At 38.4% G+C, this 14978-nt stretch overlaps 1 protein-coding gene across 1 annotated transcript in view; it reads left to right on the top strand.

The window, feature by feature from the left end:
• Positions 1-11391, top strand: part of LOC137091604 (nucleolar protein 10) — a 51678-nt gene extending 40287 nt beyond the window's left edge. Inside the window, exons 20-21 of the mRNA XM_067456199.1 lie at positions 7952-8054; positions 10908-11391. Of these exons, the coding sequence (XP_067312300.1) occupies positions 7952-8054; positions 10908-11117 (313 nt within the window). The 3' untranslated portion in view covers positions 11118-11391. The remainder of the gene's footprint in view (positions 1-7951; positions 8055-10907) is intronic.
• The last annotated feature ends 3587 nt before the right edge of the window (positions 11392-14978 follow it).

Raw genomic sequence — 14978 nt, 5'->3', positions numbered from 1 at the left:
TAATAAAGGTACTATGAAATCCAAATTTGTCCAAAACTTTATACAAAAAAGACCAATTTACACAATCAAAGGCTTTTTCCGCGTCCAGCCCCACTAGTGCTGCAACTAAATAATTTTCTGTTATATGGTTAATTACGTGTAAAGCCCTTCTGATACTATCTTGAGTTTGTCTTCCACAAATAAAACCCGTCTGGTCAAGACTAATAATTGATGGTAGCAGTCCCTCTAATCGTTTGGTTAGTATATGGGTAAATATTTTATAATCCTGGTTCAATACGCTTACTGGTCTAAAATTGCCGCATTCAGACTTGTCCTTCCCCTCCTTCGGAATTAAAGATATTACCGCCTCCCTCCAGGAGGGGGGTATACTGTTCTCTTTAAGGACCCAATTAAAGGTAGACAGCAGTACAGGGGTCAAAGAACTCTCCATGACTCTGTACCATTCGGAAGGGAACCCGTCCGGACCTGGAGCCTTATTTGGTTTAAGATCCGAAATGGCTGAGCGAATTTCTTTCTCTGTTATTTCTGCTACCAGATTCCTACTTTGTTCACTATTCAATTTAGGCAGATTTATTTTCTGAAAGAAATCTTCCATTTTCTCTCCATCTATTTGAGGCTGTGAATATAGTTTTTTATAATAATTTTCAAAACAATCTTGTATTTCGTTTAATTTGTAAAGCATAGAATTAGTAATAGGATTTTTTATTTTATGAATTGAATTCTCTGCTTGTTGTTTTTTCAGCCTATAAGCTAATAATTTACTGGCTTTCCCACCCCCTTCATAGTATTTCTGTTTTGTAAAAATTAACTTTTTTTGTATATCTTTTGTATAAATCTCATTTATTTCGTTCTTTTTCTTCCTAATTAGCTCGCTAATTTTTTTATCATTTGTGTCTTTGTGGTGTTGTTCCAATTGTTTCAATTCTACTTCCAACTGAATTAGCTCTTTTTGTCTTACTCTCTTTAGGTGAGCACTGTATCCAATTATCTTGCCTCGAAGCACAGCTTTACATGCATCCCATAATATTGGGGGGAGAACTTCCCCATTGTCATTCTGTTCTAAGTATTCGGCAATATCCTTCTTAATTTGTTCCTTCATGTGAATCAGTACCAATGTGTTTAGCCTCCATAAGGTGTCTTTCCGGTATTGTTCAAGATTTAATTTTAAATAAATGGGGCTATGGTCCGAAAGGTCCATGCTCCCCACATCGCAGCCAACTACCCTGTTTAAATCTCGAGCAAAAGTAAGAAAATAATCAATTCTCGAATACGCCAAATGCGGATTTGAAAAAAAAGTGTAATCTCTCTTTGAAGGGTTTAATTCTCTCCAGATGTCAATTAGCCCGATTTCTTTCATAGCCAGATTGATCTTTTTACTTATCAAATTGGGCTGGACTGTGTGTAAATTTGAGGTGTCCAATTTGGGGTTTAGTCTAATGTTGAGATCCCCCCCGCATATTAGGACCCCCTGGGTCTCTGCTGCTATTAAATCAAATATCTGTTTGAAGAACTTCCAGTCAGAATTAGGAGGAGCATAGATGTTAAATAGAGTAACCAATGAGCCCCCTAAATTTCCCCTCACGAGAATAAATCTTCCCTCTGTGTCCTTTTTTTCAAAAATAGGTTCGAAACTAGTCTTGTTGGATATCAATACTGCCACCCCCCTCCTGTGTCCCGCCTTATACGATGATGAGTACTGGTGTTTAAAGCCCAATCGTTTTAATTTAGCGTGTTCCGTCTCCGAAAGATGGGTTTCCTGTAAAAACGCCACCTCAACTCTTTCTCTTTTTAGTTTAGTTAATATCTTACTTCTCTTGATGGGGTTGACAAGGCCATTCACATTATAAGTTGCTATTTTAACTGGCTGCATTCAGTGTAAACTAAGGGGGAAAAATGAGAAATGAAATAAACCATAGGCTATAAATATATATATATATATGTATATATATATGTAATACAAAAAAAAAAAAAAAAACTTAAGTGACCATGAATAACAAAGAGAATCACAGGTTATATCCCACGAACTACAAAGAACAGCAGCAAGGACTGCTGCAACACACGGTACCCAACAGGAACAATAATAACAGAAAAAGAAAGACTTCCAACTGTGGGGTCTAAATATTGACCCTGATGAAGCCCTGATGGAAAAAGGGCTCTGAGGTAATGCCTCCCCCTTCACAGGTGGGAGAGGGCCTTCATGCATAATATCGTCTTTGTCTTGGCAGCCTAAAAGAAAATTTCACCGACGTATACATTATACTCTTAGTTATGCAGCCCGTTCAAAGCTTCTTTAATAAGCAGGACTTTTTAAAGTACTTAATTCCTCTCTCTGACGTTACTGGGAGTCCCGAACGAAAAAAGAAAATAACGACTTAACGGACTCACCCGTTATATTTCCAGCAAACTCGTACAGAGCAGTTTTCCATTCACTAACAGTCATCCTGAATCCTGGTGTCTAAAAGCCTGTAATTTTTCCTTATAGTCCAAAGCCCGGCCAGCTCTGTGCCGGTTCCCTGATCTCTTGACGGTATGCCACGTGAACCGCTGGATCCGCTCCAAAAGCGAGTCCGGGTGTTTGATTACCGACACCGGGAACCCCCTCTTCGCCATATCCTCCGTAGCATCCTCCGCCGAATCGTACATCACAACTCCCTCCTGATAGAAAATTCTGAGCCTGGCAGGGAACGGCGTCTGAAATCGGATTTTCTTCTCCTTCAATACCGCTTTTGCTTCGGCATACTCCCTTCGCTTTTTCAAGACATCCGGTGCATAATCGTGGTCGAGATTGACTCTTTTCCCGAGATATTGGAATCCTCGCTTTTGCCAGGCTATTCTCAACAGCTCTTCTTTCATCCTGTAGCTTGACATCTTGACAACGATGGACCTCGGCGAGGCTTCCCCAGGCGGCCTCGGCATTAAGGCGCGATGAGCTCTTTCCACTCGAAGTTCAAATGTAGACGGAAGCTCCAAGCCCTCCCGCAGCAATCGCTCCACATAAATCACCATCGATGGGGAATTTTCCTCCACCCCCTCTTTAACGCCATGAATTCTAATGTTTTCTCGTCTGGAGCGGCCCTCTAAATCTGTCAGCTTAGCGTCTAGATGTATCTGAAGGTGTAGCAGCTCCTGCACGGTATCTTCCGCCACTTGTAACCGTGTTTCAGTCGCGTCGATCCTCCTCTCCGCCTCTTCGATCCTAGTATTGGATTTATTAATTTCTTCCCGAATAGCATTCAGCTGCTGACTGCTGTCTTTTCTGAACTCTCTCAGCTCTTTAAGTATGAGGCCGAAGTCACCGGTCTCACTTTGCTTCGCTCCGAGTTGCGTGACGTTATGTGTATCTTCATCGTCCTCCATTACGCTGCTAGGCGATGAAGTTTGGCTAGCTCTTTCGACATCGAGTAACTCCGTCTGCTTTGACTTTTTATTTTTCCCTTTGGGCATACTCGAGACCCACTGTCTTGAAACACACTGTAACCTAAGTTTTTATTAAATATTCGGGTTGTAGTGGGTAAATGTCCGTACTTGTCGGGAGCACGTTCCCTAAGCTGCCATCTCCTAGTTCGTCAAACCGGAAGTCTTTCAATAGTTCATCTTTAAAGATGGATTGCTCAAGTACAATGGACTAGTGTTGTCAAAGATATCAGTTCTTTGATGCATCTCAATTCTAAATATTGGAAATGCTTTTATTTATTAGGGGTGTATCAATATGTATTACATCCAGAATCTAATGTCTGGATTCTCTTAGATTCACAATACTGATCTCCCAAAATAGACTCTCACAATAAACAAAATGGTACAAAAATGGTAAATTTTTAGCTATTACTTCTAAGAAAAATAAAGATAAATGTGTACATGCTAAAACTTTTAAAACAACTATTCTAGCACTCTGAGAGCGCACTGTCAGTAATGAAAGTCCTTTCCTAACCTTGTTTGAAACTCAGTGGGTGTTTTATTGACAGGTAACACATGTTGTCTGAGGGCTACATATAAAAGAGCATGCCAAATATAGAGCATGTCCTTCTGAAACGCCTAATGTGCTAGACAATCATCTAATGCTCCCCAGACTTGGGTTTACACGGTAAACTTACTACATTTATCCTAGCAGGATTTTAACATTAAAATCAACATGAAATAAAATAGTTGCTTATAACGTGGGAAAGCAATGTGCGCCATTTCATCCGAAATCATTAATAAACCTACACCAACACCACAGAATACATCAATATGTTTCTGAATATGCAAACTGTTCATCGAAATTTCAAAATAAAAGTCTAAACCTTTGCTCTGAGTTGAAATGTTTTGATGTCCACACATTGTTCAAGAAATTACAGTGGCATTTTTTTCGTAAAGAAGTGGACCAATAATTAAAGATCAAGTTAACGTTTGATTTAAATATCGTTTGGCCAATTTTAAACCAGGATTTGATCTGCTGTAATGTGTAACAACAATCACCAGGTGCTCTCTGTAGGCCTTTATTATAACACATAATGTACACAAGATGATGTTTATTATGAATTTGTATAGTGCTGTTCTATAAAAACATATGATTACTTGTTTTTAATGCTTTATTTGAATAAAATATTATTGCCTCATTGTTATTTATATCTGTATTTTAAGTCTTTTTAAAGGCTGAGTTCTATTTTAATTAACACAAAATATATCTGATTAATAGTCAAATTAATTGGACGATTACTGGATTACCAAAATAAACGTTAGTGACAGTCCTACATGAAAGTAAAATTACATATGATGTCAAATAATGTATGTCTAGTGAAAGTCCCAGTGAACCAGAAGTAGCAAGTGAGTTTACAGTCGTTGTACAGTCGTTCTGGAGAAAACAGTGATGTGATCAGTTTATTTTAATTTATCATATAGCAACAATGCTGGCAGGTCAGTATTATAGTTTATAGAATTAAATAAGACCTAATTCATTAATTTTATTTGTATATTTAGTTGAATAACTTGGATCATAATTTAAAGTGAATTTTGAATAGAGGGCAGGTTTTTACTTCAGTTCCTCCTCTCCATCTCTCACTCATAGCGGTTGGAGGTGGAGTGGTTAATGATATTCAAACCCAAGCCGTCAAACTGCCTTCATCGGAAAGGGAACACCATTCCAGATTGGAAGTTACTTTTCAGATTTTGATTAAAAATTCCCGCGACAAACTAATTTTTTTTTGTGCGTTAACTAGCACGGATTAATTGTTCACCCTAAGACCTATAATATGTGCTAACAAAGTAAATAGGGTCATTTTAATTTCATGAAGACTTAAAATATTGTGCCATGATTTAGAGCACAAAAATCAATTATGCCTCTTACCCAGAGTGCCTTTAGCCTTGTTATGCCCTTGACTCATTCTTTATTTGTTGGTCGTTTTTATGTCTTTTTCTCGATCACTGTTAGATTTAACTTGACAGAGGTGTCAAAAGTATTCACATTCATTACTCGGGTAGAAGTATAGATACTAGGGTTTAAAACTGTAGAAGTTGACGTATCAACTCAAGCTTTTTACTCAAGTAAAAGTACTGGTTTCAAAACTACTTAGAGTATAAAATTTAAAGTAATGGAAAAAATGGCATTTAAGGACAAAAGCTTAGGCTGCGCCACAGGGGCCTATAGTGCACTACCCCTCCTCCTCCCCAAAAAATTATAAAGGCCATAATGACTATAATATTGTATTAAAGGGGTACTTCAGCGCTGGGAAGATGAATCTGTATTTAAACTGGGTCATTAATGTAGTAGAAATGTGAAATTATTTTTTAATTTGGGGCCTTCTAGACTGAGAAAAGACAGAAAATGTATTTTTGTCTCATGGGATGAAAGACTACAATTCCCAGAATGCTTCGCTGCCCTGTGAGGCCATTCCCAAAGCCACCAACTGGATTACTGTGACTGAGTTGGAGAAGACACTACAATTAAAAACTGAAACATGTCTGTTCAATATAATGAGTGAGTCACCGCGCGAGTATCACAGCACTGAGCACTAACTGCAGGAGTCAGATTAATGAGCTGATGAGCTCTCGTGATGACAGCTGAGGTAATCGCGACTACACTCACATACATTCACAACGCGTGTTCAGTCTGGTGCGTTTCAGGTCATGCCTTTGCAAGCTTAACTTTCATAGAAATTAATTTGAGAAGTTAAAAGACTTACATTGCTCAGCATATCTCTGTTTAAATGAGTGCCTGCAGCAGCAAGCTGAGCTCTGAGTGTGATCTCCATCCCCATGCGCGGGTTCAAAACATGCGAAAATGGCTCCCTCTGCTGGCTGTAGTCTTCAGCCTTTGGCCAAACATTCCTCCTATGATGCAAAAATTGTCAATTTGCGTCATAGGAGGAATTTTTCCAGAAATAAAATGCATAAATCTCTTGTCTCAGGGGGATATGGGGGGGAAAGCACAATCATTTGAATATACTCCAGGGTTTCTACTGATACAAAGCCATATGCTAATCGCTGAAGTAACCCTTTAAAATGTTAATGTTTTGGCTACCTGTTTCAGCCACATAGATATGACCATTGGAAGTGAACACATTTCAGTACAATGCAAATACATTGAAGAACCATACACTGTAAAAAAAAAAGAAAAAAAAAAGAAAAAGTCACCGCCTGAAATTAAGTACAATCAACTTGGATGTTTAAATTATTTCAACTTAGATTATGTTTAACTCACTTTAAAAAATGAGTTGCATCCTTAAAAGGTTAACATTATTTTGGTTAAAAGGTTAACTTATTTTGATGAGTTAAAACAATGTAAAAACACTTGTTGTCATAACTTTTAGAACATATAAAGTTTTACAGTGCATATGTGTACTATTGAGCATTACGTGATTTGTGTCAGGTGCAGGTGCGATGGATCGCGTACAAACCAATAGTGTCGGAATGGTATATTTATACTTCTCATCCAACCACAATCAAATTCACTCAATCCGGATGCCACTATTTATCGGGATAGGTTTTATTATTATTATTATTTGAATTAAAACAAACTGGAATTAAATAGGAGTAACAAGGCTATTTTTAAAATGAAGTAGAAGTAAAAAGTCGGCTGAAAAATAATCACTCCAGTGAAGTAAAGATACTCAAAATTTCTACGTAAAGGGTTAGTTTACCCAAAAATGAAAATTATGTCATTAAGGACTCCCCCTAATGTCGTTCCTCACCTGTAAGACCTCCGTTCATCTTCAGACACCATTTAAGATATTTTATATTTAGTCCGAGAGCGTATGCAAGTGTATGCACACTATACTGTCCATGTCCAGAAAGGGAATAAAAACATCATCACAGTAGTCCATATGAGACATCAGTGGGTTAGTTAGAGTCTCTTGAAGCATCGAAAATACATTTTGGTCCAAAAATAACAAAAAGTACGACTTTATTCAGCATCGTCTTCTCTTCCGCATTTGTTTTCAATCCTCAAATAAAGATTCAAACGGTAATGAATCAGCGGATTGATTCGTGATTCGGATCGCCTTTGTCACGTGATTTCAGCAGTTTGATGCACGATCTGAATCATGAATCAATCCGCTGTCTCATGACCGTTTGAATCTTTATTTGAGGTTTGAAAACAAACCCGGAAGAGAAGACGATGCTGAATAAAGTCGTACTTTTTGTTATTTTTGGACCAAAATGTATTTTCGATGCTTCAAGAGACTCTAATTAACCCACTGATGTCTCATATGGACTACTGTGATGATGTTTTTATTCCCTTTCTGGACATGGACAGTATAGTGTGCATACACTTGCATACGCTCTCGGACTAAATATAAAATATCTTAAACTGTGTGTGAAGATGAACGGAGGTCTTACGGGTGAGGAACGACATTAGGGAGAGTCATTAATGGCATACATTTCATTTTTGGGTGAACTAACCCTTTAAGTAAGGTAACAAAGTATTTTGTACTTTGTTACTTGACACCTAGTTTGAACACTGTTTGCCGTCACACAGGACATCTCTGGAGGAGCGGCTGCAGCGGGAGGAGAGATCAGGGATGCTGAACCTCAGCGACGCAGCGGTTGGAAGCAAACAGCTCACGTTCACTCTCAAGAAGGTAAGCATGATGATGAACACTGAGTGTGTGTTAATGTGGGCGATCATATTTACGACTGTTCTTTAATGAGCTTGCAGGTGTGATGTTGTAATCCTAGAAATTTCCAGTTGAGTAAAAACACATGACTGATTCATTCAAACCGTTATATAAGCCATCACTTGCAGGTTTGCTAAACACCTTTTCACTTAATCTGGCCCTAGTCATATGTTTGTTTCTCGCTTTTCCTCTATCTTCACCTCTCCCTCTTTGTTTAAATGAAGGTGATGGTGTGTTAAAACTGGGTCAGCCTCATTTCCAGCTCAGATTTCCGCTGACTCATATCAAAAACTGGCTTCAGTATGACCTGAAATTCTCACCGTTGTTTTCTGTCCTTTGACCGCTCGCTCACACGCCCATTTAATTCCCATACTCCTCCTGTCTGTCACACACATCATTCAGTCAAGTCACTTTGCTGCTTTGTTGGACGTTCCTGGAAATATTTTAGTAACTGGATAGTTTGAGGTCATCTTATCCTTCCAAAATCTAAACGTTTACATGAATGTTCCTTGCATTAAAGGAATGAATAACGGAATTATTCTTAACTGTTCGCTCGCATGCTAATAGATTTCCCAAAGGAAACCCCAAAAAGTATCTCACACAGATCTTTTCCATAGAACGATAGTTCATAGTGAGACTGCCAAGCACCATTTAAAATAAAGTAGTCCTTGTGACTCATGCACTATAATCCAGCTCTTCTGAAGTCATGTAAAAGCTTTCTGTAATTGTTCAGAGATTATCTACACCTTCTGCTCTTGCTCTTAGTGTATTATGACCGAGTTCAAACACATTCATGTTCAAAGTATGGGGTCAGAAAGATTTTGTTTTTAAAGAATGAATGCTTTTATTCAGCAGATGCATTAAAGTGATCAAAAAATGATTTGTTTTGAACTTTCTTTTCTTCAAAGAATCTTTAGAAAAGCAGGTCATTGTTTCTGCAAAAACATTCAACTGTTTTCAACATTGATAACAATCATAAATGTTTCTTGAGCAGCAAAACATCATATCAGAAAGATTTCTGAAGGATCATGTGAGGCTGAAGACTAGAGTAATGCTGCTGAAAATTCAGCTTTGATCACAGAAATTAATGACATTTTATAATGTTATTTTAAAATGTAATTAGACTCGACAATACCTGTTTTACTGTAGTCTTGATTAAATAAATACAGCTTTGGTGAGCAGAGGAGACTATGAAAAAGATTCAAAATCTTACTAACTTTTACATGGTAGTCTGTAGGCGTGTGACGGTTCAATTTAATCACGGATCGGTTTTTATCATTGCTTTAGGGTCAAGCTACGGTTCGGTATGTGCTATGTTCAGAGGAATAAAGGACTATTATCAAATAAAAAAGAAAATAAGAACAAATAATCAAACACAAGCTACAATAAATACAATAGAGCAAAAATACAAATGAAAGCCTGTTTTTCAGGTATCTAACAGTAGTTCGTTTTCAGGTACAGAGATTGAACAAAGTAATCAAGTGCAAAATATTGCATATAATATTCACTGTATGAATAAATGTGATCCGTGCTACCAAAATGACTCGCAATGAGCACATTTTGTTGTTTTCACCCTTAAATCATAGTTCATTAGAATCTCTTGAAGCATCGAAAATACATTTTGGTCCAAAAATAACAAAAACTACGACTTTATTCAGCATTGTCTTCTCTTCTGTGTTTGTGTTCAATCCTCAAATAAAGATTCAAACGGTCATGAATCAGTGTATTGATTCATGATTCGGATCACCAATGTCATGTGATTTCAGCAGTTTGACACGCGATCCGAATTATAAAGCAATCCGTGATTTCAGCAGTTTGATGTAGTTTTTGTTATTTTTGGACCAAAATGTATTTTCGATGCTTCAAGAGATTCTAATGAACCCACTGATGTCTCATATGGACTACTGTGATGATGTTTTTATTCCCTTTCTGGACATGGACAGTAAAGTGTGCATACACTTGCATACGCTCTCGGACTAAATTTAAAATATCTTAAACTGTGTGTGAAGATGAACGGAGGTCTTACGGGTGAGGAACGACATTAGGGGGAGTCATTAATGACATCAATTTCGTTTTTGGGTGAACTAACCCTTTAACAAAACTAGAAAAGAGGGAAAATATACTGATGGACAGCAGCACTTATTTAAAGTCTGTATTTTACTATAAATGCCATGCTAGGACATCTCTTTGAACTGTTTCTTTCCATGATTTGTCTGAGCAAACCAATGAATGACTAAAGAAAGCTGATGAATCACTGAAATGAATCAAGTCTCCCATTGCCTCTTGAGAGAGGGAGAGAGCGTGAAAAAAAAACTATTCTGATTACAGCCGAGTGAGTTTTGTCACGCTATGCTGATCTTCCTTGAAAAGGTCGCCTATTAAAAGGAAAAGAGACAATTTTTTAGTATTGTCGAGCTACTGAACAGTGGAGATAAGTCTATTGTGTCACTGCCTTTAGTTTATCACAACTCAATCCTGCTAAGATTCCTCAGTCAAAAAAAAATCCCTTCGAAAGTAAAGCTACGTGAAGGCCAAGTACGGTAACCCATTTTTGTCCTCTGCATTTAACCCATCCGAGTTAACACACACTCTAGGAGCAGTGAGTAGTGAACACGCAGCAAAACGTGGACATACTCCTGGAGCACAGTGGGAAACAATCGGGGAGCGATTTGGGGTTAGGTGCATACAAACCCGTGAGCTTCGGGTAACCAGTTTGACTCTAAACATTAGGCCACGACCGCACCTTGAAAGAGTTATATTTTTGGCAAGTTGTGGACCGTTTTTGGCTTTGCCACTAACTCTTCTTGTATTGCACAGACGGAGAGGCAGCGATATCAACAGCAGGCTGAACGTGACCATCATGAGGAGAGGAGGAAGATCAGACGGGCGGCTGGACACCTACATTCTCAAAGGGGAGGAAGAGGACGAGGCTTCGGGAGAGGAAGAGGCGGAGGAAGAGGAAGAGGCGGAGGAAGAGGAAGAGGTGGAGGAAGAGGCGGAGGAAGAGGAAGAGAAAGACCCTTTTAAACTCAGGACTGATCGTGGTCACTCGATGTTGACACAGGACTTTTAATACTGCCTTATAATGTGTCTGATCAGACATCTGCAGAAATGAGATCGTTCCATCACAGACGCCATCACTGATTCACATTGAGACTGTGTGTGTGTGTGTGCGCGTGCGTGCGTGTGCGTGTGTGTGTATGTGTGTGTGGTATCAGACCTCTTTTTCCACAACATCTCTCAGTACAGCCTAAACAGAACCTTGTGTTTTGTGAAGTACCATAAAACATTTTTATCAACATTTGCCTGTCTTGGTCTCTTATGTTTACACACACAAAAAGAATTCCCATACGGCATTAGTTCAATTTTACTGCTGATCATTTCTGAAATGCTTTTGAATTTTTATACTAGTTAGGGATGTTAACCGATGACCGTTTGACAGATGGTTGACCGTATCAACGTTAACCGATCAAAGTTGTCGGTTTTGAATTTACTAATCTCTAAATTAGGCTATTATAGACAGTGGACTCAATGCTACTACAGTTAGCCGTCTCATTCCAAAAACTTTGTGTGAAGTGAACAAATCCCTCACACTCAATTTTTCATAACTCGCCTGTTTGTACTTAATAAACCAATAAAAACATTTGCCACAAGGTCACAGAGTTTGGGTTTGCGCGCTCACAAGGTTTGCAAAAAGTAAACAGGCTAACACTCGAGGCTAGAGCCAGGGCAGACGACAGTATGAAGCGTCATTTGGAAATATATTACATCTACATTTCAGTGGAAACACGTAAGGTATTGATCGTCTTTCTTTATTATTGTTAGCACTACCTCGAACTAAAGCGGGTCTCTTCGGAGCTGTCATTTTCTTAAATGAGCCGCGGCAATGTTTCAAATAAGCTCATAATGCTGGACAAATGCCTTTATTTTCAACGCGATCACCTTGTACCCAAAACATTTCGAAACTAAGGAGCCATTTGTTTGTCAATTACAAACAAGCTCCCCGGCGGCGCGTTTGCGGGACTCGTTACGCGCTGTAGGGGATTTTAAAAAAGTGATGTGAGTGGGAGGAAGGCGCCGGCGTCGGGACAGTGTGTGTGTGTGTGAGAGCGCGAGGCAGAGCGGCAGAGAGATCATAGAGAGATGCGACAGTTTACAACTACGAAGTTATGGATTTACTCTAGAAAACTAGTTAACCAACGGAGGCAGGCCAAAACTGAAAATGTGCTGTTTTCCATGGGCTTCTTCTATGTAGTGTGTACTAAATATGTGCACTTTACCATGGGATATGGTCTTTATACTCGTTGACTCAATCAGACATTCCATTATATTAGGGTTCCAACTAACAATTGTTGTGAAATCTGTCTATTATTTAGTTTTAGGATTTAAAAAACAATTTAGCTTAGTGTTTTTTTTTTTTTTACTCTGAATGAACAGGCTTTTGCTGTCAAGATGAACTTTTTGGCAAAATAGAAATGCTCTCAGGATTTGACAAATTGGTACAGACTCTAAAGTTACATACGACATTGGTATACATAATTTCATTAGCATTTGATGAGAATGATTTACAGTCACAACCAACTGCTGAGTGTTCATGGGTGTCGGGTATGATTCACACCTGTTTATTCAAATAAACTTAAATCCCAAATATTTAGCTATGGTGTGTTATACCTGAAACCTAATAATAAAAAATGTGGAAGGTTGAGTACTTTTAAAAGTGCTACTTTTTACTCCTACTTTGAGTAGTATTTAGGACAGGTACTTTTACTCTACTTGAACTACTTTTTTGAGAAGTAACAGTACTTCTACTTGAGTAAGCTTTATGCTCTTTCCACCACTGGGTTTATCCAAGTTCTAGAACAACATATGCTCTCATCCAGACATCGTCTCTTTTGCATTTTCCAACATGACAATGCCAGACCACATACTGCATCAATCACAACATCATGGCTGCGTAGAAGAAGGATCTGAGTACTGACATGCCCAGCCTGCAGGCCAGATCTTTCACCCATAGAAAACATTTGGCGCATCATAAAGAGGAAGATGCGGCAAAGAAGACCTAAGACAGTTAAGCAACTAGAAGCCTGTATTAGACAAGAATGGGACAACATTCCTATTCCCCAACTTGAGCAACTTGTCTCCTCAGTCCCCAGACTAGTTATAAAAAAAGAGGGCATCCGCCACACAGTGGTAAACATGGCCTTGTCCCAACTTTTTTTAAATGAGTTGATGCCTTGAAATGTAAAATCAACTTATTTTTCCCTTAAAATTATACATTTTCTCTGTTTAAAGTGCATTCTGTTTTTAATCACAATTTGGCAAGTGTCCCAACTTTTTGGGAATCGGGTTTGTAAATGAATACAATGAATGATAAAGGAATAAAGTGCATAGGTTGCATAAAATACATGTGATTAAGTTGAGTGTGGCTATGGAAGAGTTACATTATCTTATGGAGGGATAAACTGTTTCTCTGAAACTAAGATGAAAAACCTTATTACACATCAAACAAAGCATTCTGGGAATTGTTCTCTTATCCCCATGAGACAAAAATACATTTTCTGTCTTTTCTCAGTCTAGAAAGCACCAAATTCAAAAATAATTTCACATTTCCTCTACATTAATGACCCAGTTTAAATACAGATTCATCTTCCCTGCGCTGAAGTACCCCTTTAAGTGATATTTATGTTGAGTAAGCAGTCTGATGGCGATGACTTCTTAAATTTGTTGCATCTCCATTCCAGTGTTGTGATTAACTGCTGACATCAGTGGGGCAAACACCCACCCTTCTTTTCCCTGTGAAACTCACTTGCAAAATGTACACAGTTAGAAGTCCTTTAAGTTTATAAATATATTTTTTCACTCTCCAAACCACAACCAGAGGTTTCATGTAGGTTAATGTAGGTTGTCTACAAACCGGAGGAAAGTTTGGTGGTTTAATCCCTGGCTCCACCTGACCAAGTGTCCGAGGTGTCCATGAGCAAGACACCTAACCCCAGCTGCTCTTGATGAGCTGAATGGTGCCTTGCATGGCTGACATCTCCGTCGGTGTATGAATGGGTGAATGTGAGGTAAAGCGCTTTGGATGGATATAGGTCTGTTGAAAGCGCTATATAAATGCAGTCCAATATTCTAAACAAATAGACATAACCCCTCGTGTTCGCAACACCCAATTCAAGCGGGACTCAAGAGAGCGTCTCTTTAGATCAGAGGATTTAGGTTTACTCGCACAGCAAATACTAGCTGGCCTCCGTTACATAGACACCAAACATGATGGAAAAAGATTGAACTGTAATGCATTCATTCATTTGTTCAATAACAGCTGAATTTGTGTAAGATGTTGCAATATTCAGTTAAAGTATAGCGCCACCCACTGGCAGCAGGAAGAGATGTGTTTAACACTGTGATGCAATGTGAATAGCAACATACTAAATACACAATTGAGTACTAAACATGCTAGAAACATTCTAAAACATGCTAACATCATTTAGCTGAGTGCTAAAGTATGCTATTATCGTCATTAAACAGGAAGCTGTTGTAACTCAAGCATACAATGTCCAAGTATACCTCAAACTTCACCTTTGATAAGTGCTTTTCCTGAAGACATCAACATGCCAAAATAGCAGTCTTCCTATTTTTATATACTTAAATGCATATTTCCCATCGTGCTCTGTTTTCCTAAAGCCACCGGGTGACGGTGACACAGGTGCGAGAGTCCTTTCATCACTGCTTGCAGCTTTAATTTTAGATTGTTGATTTTATCAATATTGTTGCAGCCCTAGGTTAAAATAATTTGCAATGTCTTATGGAAGGAATAGATTATGCATACATTAGACATTAAAGGGTTACTTCAGCGATTAGCATATGGCTTTGTATTAGTAGAAATCTAGA

The sequence above is a fragment of the Pseudorasbora parva genome, chromosome 10 (genome assembly GCF_024679245.1).
Source record: "Pseudorasbora parva isolate DD20220531a chromosome 10, ASM2467924v1, whole genome shotgun sequence".
Classification (NCBI taxonomy): Eukaryota; Metazoa; Chordata; class Actinopteri; order Cypriniformes; family Gobionidae; genus Pseudorasbora; species Pseudorasbora parva.
This window is presented reverse-complemented; position numbering and strand designations above follow the sequence as displayed.